The 13,180-nt window shown below is 39.9% G+C and overlaps 1 protein-coding gene across 2 annotated transcripts in view; it reads right to left on the reverse strand.

Moving 5' to 3' along the window:
• Positions 1-13,180, reverse strand: part of LOC121303624 (astrotactin-2-like) — a 728,767-nt gene that overhangs the window by 349,891 nt on the left and 365,696 nt on the right. For both annotated transcript variants that reach the window (XM_041234419.1, XM_041234420.1), the window contains one exon: positions 697-847. In XM_041234419.1, coding sequence (XP_041090353.1) covers positions 697-847 — 151 coding nt within the window. The remainder of the gene's footprint in view (positions 1-696; positions 848-13,180) is intronic.

Genomic DNA, 13,180 nt, shown 5'->3' on the forward strand with positions numbered 1-13,180 from the left:
TTGCATTATTCAGTGCCTGTGAAGCATACTATTGATTAAAGCAGTTTATGTAGTTATGTATCTGTACAGCCTGTTTGGCCAATACTGCCTTATAATTTAAGACCAGAAGAACACATCTCAAACATCATTTTGTGGATTATTTATCTAAGCTTGATCCCATTTATCTTGTGAAATTGCTCCTGAAATCAATTTAAAGCCATTAGTTATCAGGGCACGTCTTGTAACCAATAAAATGTAAATCTAAAAATGTAAATGAAGCTGCCTTTTTACATAATATTTAAATGTTTTTATTAAAAGATTCATGAGTGAAAAATGGGGTGTTTCCAAATGACAAAGCAAGGTCAAATACAACACACTGAGCAGTTTTATGGGTTAAATAAACTGTTTCCGTTGCAATGCAATACATTTTAAATGAGTAACAGCAACCCCTCAGTGGTTTGGATGAGAAAGGCAGCATGCGTTTTCAGTTAATGCCTTTGTCTGCGCTGAAGGCATATTAACTGAAACAGATGATGGTATTCACCAAAACATTTGTCTGCCTGCCTCAGTTCCTTATAAAGCTGATCAATCCTGTGTTAGGGAGGATAGTTGTCTTTTCTTGCTGGTTCTATTATTTCATAACGGACAGCTGGCAGCCAGGAGGAAGGGTTTCAATATAGCACCATGACAGCCACTTGAAAAGTCACATGCACCTACCATGCATCCTGAAGAGTCCACCTTCCGGTCTGAAACACACTTGTAGTTTTTTCTACATCCCCCATTTTCCTTGGCACAGTCCCTCACTGGCCCGAAGGAAGAAAGGAGATCATCAATGGTTTCGAAATATGTAGACATCAGAGCTTCTTCCCTATGATGAGAAAAACAACACAATCATATGACAAACCAAAAACATACACAAAGAACGACTTGTATTTAACTTCTAGTATATAAAAAAAGTTACAAGCCTTTATCTTCTTCTAGCATTTGTATATGTAACAGGGTGGAGGCTGGTCGAGAACCGACAACCACGCTCACTGCCAGTGAGTCTTAACTACTATGCAAAAGGGCCAGGCTGCTCTGCGTTCATGGTTCTGAAGCTTTGAACCTCATCTCACCAGCAGGCACGGGATGCACAACACCAGAGCATTATAGCTGTCGTCTATATGTGTGTGTGTGTGATGACTGAATCTGGATTTTTATTAATATAGAACTGCCACAGTATGCATAGTGTAGTGATTATGACCATGCAACATAATAAAACACCCATTTGAGTTTCAGTGCAGGTCAATAGCTTTTGGAAATCCTTGTAGCAAAATCAATTTTCTCAGTCATCTTTTTGAACACGTCGATCAAATTAAAGCCCCATCTCCATGCTGCCCTTCTTAAATGCACAGCCACCTCATCCAGTCACTAAAGCATGGCACTGTCACATTTTAAAATCTGGCACAGCCAAGCTGTTAACTTTAATTCATAAAATATAATATGTAAGATTAAAACTAAAACAGAAACTCTCAAACTACAAACACCATAATGTGTGCATGTGGAAATGAAGCATGTACAATTGGTCAAAAATGCATCTGTATATCATTTCTGGTTTTGCCCCCTAACCATTTCCAAATTCAAATCTTGTTTACCCCTCAGGAGTCTTTAAAAACATGCTTCTGTTTGTATCTGCAGCAAACAGAGGTTACACATAATACTTGAAGGCTCAGCTGTATGAAAAAATGAAAAATAGACTCAATGCCTTGTGTGATGCATTAATAATGTTTGACGGGGAGTACCTACACATATAAACTATTTAAAAAAAGGAATTGCATCTTTAATAAGTTGTTTACTCCTTACAGAAATAATGTCTTGACTGTTGTGAAGGAACAACAGTATTTCATATTTATCCTTGTAGAGATGTGTTCTAGAAATCAGTGTTAGAAATATATTGGAATTGTGTAAAATATATACTAATATACTACTGTCATGTTAATAATTAAGACAGAGGCTGTACCCTCCACTCAATTTAATTAGGGATTTATAAGACATATTATATACATTAGTTTTCTTTTTCATAAGGGAATGGTAAATATATAACTTTTTTCTATAAAGCTGTATAATTTTCACATTAAGGATATTCATGCTAAGTTAAGAAAAATAGAATTATAACTTAAGCAACTCCCACAAACTCACTTCCATATGCTAAGATCCCCAAAGACAAATCACTGTTCCACATCACTGTGCACTGCATGCTTCATTATTAACAATAATGCAAAACACCTTGACAGTACAATAGAAGACAAAGGAAGGGATTTTTTCTTAATGACATGCTAAATCTTCTTAAGAATATACTGGATAAATTGGGAGCACATACAGCCGTTATGCATAAAAATGATATATTTGGTGCATTACGAAATTACAATATATTTAAAAAATAATTATAAGTGTCAAACATACAAGTCCAAAAACTAAAATATACTTGGTTGAGAAAGCTCTGTGTCTTAAATATAAACTGCTTGGCTGTAGTAGGATATTTGAAAATAGAAGTTATCAGCAACAGTCTGCTGTTTACCCTGTGACACTCGTACTGTGTCCTTCATAGTTTGAAACATAACGCTAAATATATATTCAGAATCTTGTCCTGTTTGCTTTGTTTCCTTTCCATCTGATGGCTAGACTCGAGTCAGTGACACAAAGACAGACAATATCTCAAAGCTTTGAAATCAATATCATAGAGGTGCAGTTTTGATGCGGGGCTAATGCTAGAGCACAAAGCGTTTGCCCCTGATTTTGATGAAAACACTTGGAGTAAGTGGGAGGAAACTGCTTCTGCGCTAGTGACAGTGGTCAGCGTTTCTGATTTGATCAATACCCTGATGTTGAGGACGCCTTGCTTTTGTAGTTTAAAAATACCCATACATTTGCAATGTATACTTTTTTACAAGTTCAATCAAATGCACATTAATTTTAAATTGTTTTTAATTGTACTGTAATTGAAAATTGATTTCAGTGTTACTGTAACTTCAATAAAAACAGACAGGATGCACATGGCTACACTCCTGATTACACAGTTTTTTTGCTGGTCTCTTGAAATGTGTATTACAGAGAGAGTTGACTGTAGTTCTTATATTTAAAATAAACAATAAATAATACATCCATGCAAACTGTGATGTGGAAAATGTTTTTCTTAACTTTAGGGCTGATATGGAAATAAAACAATGAATTAAAATATTTATTATACAGTGGCTTGCGAAAGTACTAACTCCCCTTGGCATTGGTCAATACTTTTGCAAGCCACTGTATATCATAATGACTGGAAGTAATTTAAGGTTTTGAATATGCATCTAATCGTTAACTGTGTTTGGAATTGTGTGTGTGTCAAACTCCACACAAGAAGAAAATACAATCTGGTGCATTTGACCAACTAGTGTTTGACCTAACTTACATTCCAGCATGCCATGCCAAAAATGTTATATTAATGTACCTCCAGATGTGTTTAAATGAGTGATTGGACTCATTCTGTAGAGGATATGCAGTAGACTAAGCCATTTCCAATTCCTTTTTAAAATCAATTCCCATTTCCAATTCCAATTTCTTTATAAAATCAATTCCAATTCCAATTCCCTTTTTAAAATCAATTCCAATTCCTTTTTTCAATTCAAATTCCGTTTCCAATTACTTTTTAAAATCAATTCAAATTCCATTTCCAATTCCTTTCCAAAAATCAATTTTAAAATCAATTCCAATTCCTTTTTTCAATTCAAATTCCGTTTCCAATTACTTTTTAAAATCAATTCAAATTCCATTTCCAATTCCTTTTTAAAATCAACTACCAATTCCAATTCCCTTTTAATCCATTCAGATAATAAATTCAAATTCCAGTTGCTTTTATGACACATGTGACTGCCATAAGATTTCCATTTTACCCTGTTTCCTCAAAATCAGGCCCAGCAAATTCAAATATGGTCCAATATCTGAGTGGTGCTTAAAAAATGCCCCTCCCCCCACCACCCCCAGTGAAGCAGTCAGACTGGCACCCCCACTCCATCCCTTCCACAGTGAACCAGCTGTCTGTTGATGGTAAATTTAAAGTATACTGAGCTCTATTCATAAAACATTAAGAATTCCATTGTATTATTGAAGAGTGTTTTAGGTTAAACAGTCCTTTAAAAAATGACAATAAGCATCTATGCATTATTATTTTGGATTGTGTATTGTGACAAGAATTGGGTTAATTCCCCATCCGTAAAAAAACTTGTGAAGAATGTGGCTGGAGCCTTAATGAGATAATTGCTTGATTGAAGGCTAGTTAAGGCTCCAGCCACAGTATAAAATGCCCACTCTGGGCTCATTAAGGGAGTGGTTAGAGAAGGAGAGAGACTCACAGAGACAGACTCACAGAGACAGACTCACAGAGACAGACTAGACTCTTTGTATTTGGTTTTGTGAACCATTTGTTTTGTGTTTTAGACAGTGTTTTCTTATGCTTGAAAAGTGTTTTGTTTTTATTTAATAAACATAGTGCTGCGGCAGTTTTCAGGCCCTCATTTCAGAGTTCTGTGTGCTGCTTCCTGGTCTTGTCACACACCACACGGCCCATCCTGCCAGAACGTCTCAATATATAAAGCGAATTCATGAACCGCAAGCCTGACTTAATTCATTTGAGTTTTGTGAATAGCGCCGCTGTACTTCATCATTGAAGGGCCCTTCACTTATTCACTGCCCTTAATTACCTAAGCAGATATATGAAAGCTTATCTAAACATGTATTTGCATGTTATTTACTGGATTGCTTACTGCTATGTTTAATTTAAAATGCAATAAAACAGATGTGTATCTGTCTGTGTTTGTATAATATTTAAAATGTATGCAGTAGATGGAGGATGTCTCCCAAATCCTTCCTGTAATTGTTATGAAAACTCCAGGTCAACAATTGTCTTGATGCACGGATGCCATTTGGTGTAATCTATTAGCTAAGTGTCCTGAAACTAAGTCAATTCAGGTCACACTGTTAATAAATAGTTATTTTAGTGCATGCTGGATAATAATGACCCATTGACAAATTTCTGTAAGATTTAAATCTCATGCTGATTTTCCTGTTTACTTCTCTCAAAAAAGCTCATGCTAGCTTCTGCTTGCTCTTCTCAAACACGGCTCCTGGCTCTCTACTGTGATTCCAAGCCCTGCAGCCATGTGTTTTCCTTCATTCTATTTCCTTGCACAGTTCAATCCCAGACCCATGAGTCTGCATTATGCTCCAACCTTTGCCACCTGAGGCCTTGGAGCTTTCAAAGGCTCTGAATTCCGTTCTTTATTGGAGAGGCACAGGAAAGCAGCCAGGGACCTTGTAAGGTCTTGACTCAAACTCAACACCTTGACTGGCTGCACAGTATGCTGGCACTTCGCTGCAATGATGAATCCGCCCACAGCTCACCTAAATGGCTTTGAATCTCTTTCCGTGTGACATTTAGCTTTCTTTTTAAAAAACACAAAGCTGACACAAGAGAAACTAACCTGTAACTGGAACATGGCACCCTGTACAGTTATTATACACTCCTGAAAGAGGCACTGACATGCTTATGTCCTGCAGTGCTGTATGGAGTTAAAATGGACACACCTTTCAAACCAGGCAATATTACACTGAAGCAGGCCGTACATTAAGTTCCCCTTAATTGTCTAGACTTCTGTTTTTTTTTCTTTTTGTTTTGCTGTGGAGTTAGTAAGCAAGGCAAATAATCATCTAACCAGGGGAAAAAAAACAACAGAGAATCTACAGAATACATAATATAAAGCATCCCTTTAAGTTTTATAAAATCTGGTCAAAGTAGTAAACCCTTGATCAATAATCCCAGAGCACTGTAAGTGGTATGACTGCCTGCATCACAAACTCTTAATAAAGAGGCTCCCATTCAGTCTCTAGCTGTGCTTTCATACTTCAAAAGCTTCAGACTGCAATCTCAGGCACACAGCAATGCTGTTCTGTGTAAAGCGAAGCTGTAAGCCAGGATGGTAGAACCAATGTCTCTAAAAGCTTTTCATTTAGTAAATTTCACCTCCAACACTGCATTTCTCATTATGATTGTCCAAAATGCTGGGGTATTAAACCATATTTCATGGGAACTAAGTTTTAAAAAAAAAACCTCACATGAGAGCAACCAGGAAATCAGAGGACATCACACAACCACTTTTGGAGGACAAACATATAAGCACATTTAGAGGTGCAATCAGCAAACAACTTGGAAAAGAATGTCAGACAGGTAACCAGTTCTTTGAGAACACACTATTATTTAATACGCAAAAAAAGGGTAACTTCACAAAAGTCTTTAAATACAATGGAAAATATGCATTTTCTGATAATATACATGAGGCTCCACTGCTAAGTGTCTTACTTTCACAACACTGCACACCCTGATGACAGGATGACCTTCTTTGGATGATATGTTGTGTTTTTTGCACTTTCTGCTTGAATGTGAGATTAGCTTCCCCTTTTAACCCAGAACATCAGGAGCTCTCTGGGAATTGACTGCGCTCGTTTCGAGGGAGTAAAAGCAATTAACAGAAGGTTAATCAGGCTCGTTAAGAAAGTGCTATGGAAAGGAGTGATGAAACATGACAGTTCTCTTCCTCCTGCAATACCTTCTGAATTTCCTAACGATAAACACACAGCTTGTCTTCACACAGAGCAAGCCCTTGTGTATAAAAGTCAGGGGCTGGAGAAAATTGCAGGGAAGCAGGTGTTTAGAGCGTCAGTTGCTATAGTAACCAAGTCTTAGCATGACAGGGACTATTCTGTGGTGTTTGAATGCAAGAGCATTTGTCATATTGTAACCTCGCTACTTTAGTACAGCACAACCATAACATTAAAGTGACAGTCTCCACATGGTACCACAGTGCTCTGGATACCTCTGGACAGCTGTTCAGTGCAGTGCTATAAGGCCCCCACTTCATAAATGCCACAGAGTGGAATGGAACGGAAGGATGGTACCACAACTTCTAAATGATGTGTTTTCCCTACAATATCCACATGCGTGAAATGATAGGATTGATTAAACTGAAAATATCCAGGAATAGTCCAACCAATTCATTATATTGCAACCAAAGCTTAAATAAAAGCACACACACACACACAAAACACATGTCCACTGAGCAAAGATCAAAGCACATCCCCAATTCCAGGAGTGTCTACTTAACATCAATAAGGGGCTGGACTCTTAAGTTGTAGGTTGCTGTTTCATTATAGCTGTAAGACTCTGAATGGCACAGTCTCTAGTGTCCTTGGTCTTTTGAACTCTTAGTTAGAACTAAATCAAGAACTGTAGCCCAAGGTGAATGAGCGCCTGCACAGTGACATGTTGATGTGAGTGGGTGTCTGGGTGAATGAGCGCTGGCACAGTGACACGTTGATGTGAGTGGGTGTCTGGGTGAATGAGCGCCTGCACAGTGACACGTTGATGTGAGTGGGTGTCTGGGTGAATGAGCGCCTGCACAGTGACACGTTGATGTGAGTGGGTGTCTGGGTGAATGAGCGCCTGCACAGTGACACGTTGATGTGAGTGGGTGTCTGGGTGAATGAGCGCCTGCACAGTGACACGTTGATGTGAGTGGGTGTCTGGGTGAATGAGCGCCTGCACAGTGACACGTTGATGTGAGTGGGTGTCTGGGTGAATGAGCGCCTGCACAGTGACACGTTGATGTGAGTGGGTGTCTGGGTGAATGAGCGCCTGCACAGTGACACGTTGATGTGAGTGGGTGTCTGGGTGAATGAGCGCCTGCACAGTGACACGTTGATGTGAGTGGGTGTCTGGGTGAATGAGCGCCTGCACAGTGACACGTTGATGTGAGTGGGTGTCTGGGTGAATGAGCGCCTGCACAGTGACACGTTGATGTGAGTGGGTGTCTGGGTGAATGAGCGCCTGCACAGTGACATGTTGATGTGAGTGGGTGTCTGGGTGAATGAGCGCCTGCACAGTGACACGTTGATGTGAGTGGGTGTCTGGGTGAATGAGCGCCTGCACAGTGACACGTTGATGTGAGTGGGTGTCTGGGTGAATGAGCGCCTGCACAGTGACATGTTGATGTGAGTGGGTGTCCGGGTGAATGAGCTCCTGCACAGTGACACGTTGATGTGAGTGGGTGTCAATGAGCGTGCACAGTGATGTTGATGTGAGTGTGTCTGGGTGAATGAGCGCCTGCACAGTGACATGTTGATGTGAGTGGGTGTCTGGGTGAATGAGCGCCTGCACAGTGACACGTTGATGTGAGTGGGTGTCTGGGTGAATGAGCGCCTGCACAGTGACACGTTGATGTGAGTGGGTGTCTGGGTGAATGAGCGCCTGCACAGTGACACGTTGATGTGAGTGGGTGTCTGGGTGAATGAGCGCCTGCACAGTGACACGTTGATGTGAGTGGGTGTCTGGGTGAATGAGCGCCTGCACAGTGACACGTTGATGTGAGTGGGTGTCTGGGTGAATGAGCGCCTGCACAGTGACATGTTGATGTGAGTGGGTGTCCGGGTGAATGAGCTCGCTGCACAGTGACACGTTGATGTGAGTGGGTGTCTGGGTGAATGAGCGCCTGCACAGTGACACGTTGATGTGAGTGGGTGTCTGGGTGAATGAGCGCCTGCACAGTGACACGTTGATGTGAGTGACACGTTGGGTGTCTGGGTGAATGAGCTCCTGCACAGTGACACGTTGATGTGAGTGGGTGTCTGGGTGAATGAGCGCCTGCACAGTGACACGTTGATGTGAGTGGGTGTCTGGGTGAATGAGCGCACAGTGCACAGTGACATGTTGATGTGAGTGGGTGTCTGGGTGAATGAACGCCTGCACAGTGACACGTTGATGTGAGTGGGTGTCTGGGTGAATGAGCGCCTGCACAGTGACACGTTGATGTGAGTGGGTGTCTGGGTGAATGAACGTCTGCACAGGGACACGTTGATGTGAGTGGGTGTCTGGGTGAATGAGCGCTTGCACAGTGACACGTTGATGTGAGTGGGTGTCTGGGTGAATGAGCGCCTGCACAGTGACACGTTGATGTGAGTGGGTGTCCGGGTGAATGAGCTCCTGTACAGTGACACGTTGATGTGAGTGGGTGTCTGGGTGAATGAGCGCCTGCACAGTGACACGTTGATGTGAGTGGGTGTCTGGGAATCTCTCAAGTTCTCATGATTACAATTCAGAATCACCTTGCTTCTACGTACAATACATGACCAGTTTGAAATAATGTTCAAGTACTACACAAACTTGTGAAACGAGTTAAGAATCTAACAAAGAAATTAATACAATTAGCGTATTCCTTCAAATTTAAGATGACCTCGAATTTACAACGCAGCCCTAATTTACCACCCTCAATTTGAGGAAAAAATAAAACATCAAATAAATATGCATTTACAAAGATACAACCTCAATTATGCTGTTGTATCTTACAAAACTGACATAAAACAGTGTTGTTGTAGATTAAGATCTTGTTTATTGTCCAACAAACTGTATAATACTTAAGACAGCATCTCTGTCGTACACATACCACCACTTACTTACGGCATACCACATCCTGGCAACAGCAAGCATGACACAACACTCATTGGCATCAGGCAACATGTAACCCAGCAACCACAACAGCATTGAATATTGCTTGGCATCTTGAAAAATGCATGGGTCTGATCAGCATTTCCAATCTGTCCAAGCTGGTACTGTTTGTTAGAAATGCTGGAATTGTAAAGGTTTCTCTTGGAATTCGTCAGGAAGCTTGGTTTGTCTTTTCTCAGCAGTAATTCACATTACTTCTTGTGTACTCTGGTAGTCATGTCTTGTGTTGGCGGTTTTAATACATGCATCACTATACTGTATCGAATTTAAGATGCAGACTATTTTCGAGAAGCAAAAAAATTATTAAAAAAGCAATAAATTCCTTAAATACATCTTCACTTCCAAAGAATGATAGTGATAAAAGGCGATTCTGTTCTTTACATTACTACCCATAGTATGTGTGTCATCCATTGCATGAGACAATGCAACAGTGTAACACAGCCCTGGCCCTCAATTCCATACCAGTGCAGGGCCCGTACTTATAAGCTATGTGTTAATAAAGCACAATTAACCCTTTGCACTTATGTTTCTAAGTGATCAGTGTTAATAAATCCCAATGTTACTAAACCTGTTTGCAGCGGAAGGACAGCCTAGTGAAAACCACGATCAAAAGTGTGAGTGCCTGTGAGGGCGCTAAAGAACGAGAGGAGAAGTATCTGGAAGGGCTAGCCTGCCAGTTCGTTTCCGGGTCAGGGAAGTCGGTCAGCCTGGAAAAAAGCGAGACTCTGTTGTAAGACCGTATTGATTTGAAAGGTAAACGAGAGGCACCTAGATATCATGCGGGATACATATAGAACATAAGAACATAAGAACATAAGAAAGTTTACAAACGAGAGGAGGCCATTCGGCCCATCTTCCTCGTTTGGTTGTTAGTAGATTATTGATCCCAAAATCTCATCAAGCAGCTTCTTGAAGGATCCCAGGGTGTCAGCTTCAACAACATTACTGGGGAGTTGATTCCAGATCCTCACAATTCTCTGTGTAAAAAAGTGCTTCCTATTTTCTGTTCTGAATGCCTCTTTGTCTAACCTCCATTTGTGACCCCTGGTCCTTGTTTCTTTTTTCAGGCTGAAAAAGTCCCTTGGGTCGACACTGTCAATACCTTTTAGAATTTTGAATGCTTGAATTAGGTCGCCACGTAGTCTTCTTTGTTCAAGACTGAACAGATTCAATTCTTTTAGCCTGTCTGCATATGAGATGCCTTTTAAGCCTGGAATAATTCTGGTCGCTCTTCTTTGCACTCTTTCTAGAGCAGCAATATCTTTTTTATAGCAAGGTGACCAGAACTGCACACAATATTCAAGATGAGGTCTTACTAGTGCATTGTACAGTTTTAACATTACTTCCCTTGATTTAAATTCAACACTTTTCACAATGTATCCGAGCATCTTGTTAGCCTTTTTTATAGCTTCCCCACATTGTCTAGATGAAGACATTTCTGAGTCAACAAAAACTCCTAGGTCTTTTTCATAGATTCCTTCTCCAATTTCAATATCTCCCATATGATATTTATAATGTACATATTTATTTCCTGCGTGCAGTACCTTACACTTTTCTCTATTAAAAGTCATTTGCCATGTGTCTGCCCAGTTCTGATCATTTTGAATGACTTTTGCTGCTGCAACAGTGTTTGCCACTCCTCCTACTTTTGTGTCGTCTGCAAATTTAACAAGTTTGCTTACTATACCAGAATCTAAATCATTAATGTAGATTAGGAATAGCAGAGGACCTAATACTGATCCCTGTGGTACACCACTGGTTACCACACTCCATTCTGAGGTTTTTCCTCTAATCAGTACTTTCTGTTTTCTACATGTTAACCACTCCCTAATCCATGTACATGTGTTTCCTTGAATCCCAACTGCGTTCAGTTTGAGAATTAATCTTTTGTGCGGGACTTTGTCAAAAGCTTTCTGGAAATCTAAATAAACCATGTCATATGCTTTGCAATTATCCATTATCGATGTTGCATCCTCAAAAAAATCAAGCAAGTTAGTTAGACACGATCTCCCTTTTCTAAAACCATGTTGACTGTCTCCCAGGACCCTGTTACCATATAGGTAATTTTCCATTTTGGATCTTATTATAGTTTCCATAAGTTTGCATATAATAGAAGTCAGGCTTACTGGTCTGTAGTTACCTGGTTTAGTTTTGTTTCCCTTTTTGTGGATCGGTATTACGTTTGCAATTTTCCAGTCTGTCGGTACCACCCCTGTGTCAAGAGACTGCTGCATGATCTTGGTTAGCGGTTTGTAAATTACTTGTTTAATTTCTTTGAGTACTACTGGGAGGATCTCATCTGGCCCAGGGGATTTGTTCATTTTAAGAGCTCCTAGTCCCTTTAACACTTCTGCCTCAGTTATGCTAAAGTTATTTAAAACTGGATAGGAACTGGATGACATGTGGGGCATGTTGTCAGTATCTTCCTTTTAAAAACTTGTGAAAAGTAATCATTTAATATATTTGCTATTTTTTTTTTTTCTTTATCTACGATTTTGCCATTTGTATCTCTTAAACATTTAATCTCCTCTTTGAATGTTTGCTTGCTGTTGTAATATTGGAAAAACATTTTGGAATTGGTTTTAGCTCCCTTAGCAATGTTCATTTCTATTTCTCTCTTGGCCTTTCTAACTTCCTTTTTGACTTGCGTTTGCAGTTCTGTGTACTCTTTCTGCGTACTTTCTTTTTGGTCCTTTTTTAATGCTCTGTAAAGTGCCTTTTTTCGCTGAATATTTTTTTTAATTGATCTATTAAACCATTTTGGCAATTTAGTTTTACATTTAGATTTGTCTACTTTAGGGATATAATTGTTTTGCGCCTCTAGTACTACATTTTTGAAGAACAACCATCCTTCTTCTGTGGGTGTTTTCTCTATTTTACTCCAATCTCCAATCTACTGTTAGTCTCTGTTTCATACCTTCAAGCAACGAAGGGGGGTTGCTTTTCTAAAATTGTAAACCTTAGCTTTAGTCATTACTTTTGAGGATTTAAAAAACACTTCAAACGAGACCATGTTGTGGTCTGAGTTTGCCAGTGGTTCTCTGACCTCTTTTTTAGTTATTCTATCTTCGTTATTTGAAAAGACTAAATCAAGGCATGCCTCCCCTCTAGTGGGTGCCTTCACAAATTGTGTTAGGAAGCAGTCATTTGTCATTTCCACCATTTCTATTTCATCCTTCGCGCTACCCACTGGGTTTTCCCATTTTATTTGGGGGAAGTTGAAATCCCCCATTAGTATGGCTTCTCCTTTGCTACACGCATTTCTAATGCCATTATATAACAGATTATTGTGCTCACTGTCTGAATCTGGCGGTCTATAGCACGCTCCTATTATTATACCCTTTGAATTTTTGTCCGTTATTCTGACCCATATTGATTCGGTTTTATTTTCTTTGTCCAGGTTTAACACCTGGGCTTCAAGACTGTTTCTTATGTATAGCGCTACCCCTCCTCCTCTGCTGTCCTGCCTGTCTTTCCTATATAGTGTATACCCACAAATATTATATTCGTCCCCGTCACTCTCAGACAACCATGTTTCTGTAACACCTATCACATCATAGTTACCTGTTAGTGCAGTAGCTTCAAGTTCTAGAATTTTATTTCTGATACTTCTAGCATTTAATACATTTA

The sequence above is a fragment of the Polyodon spathula genome, chromosome 34, assembly GCF_017654505.1.
Source record: "Polyodon spathula isolate WHYD16114869_AA chromosome 34, ASM1765450v1, whole genome shotgun sequence".
Taxonomy (NCBI): Eukaryota; Metazoa; Chordata; class Actinopteri; order Acipenseriformes; family Polyodontidae; genus Polyodon; species Polyodon spathula.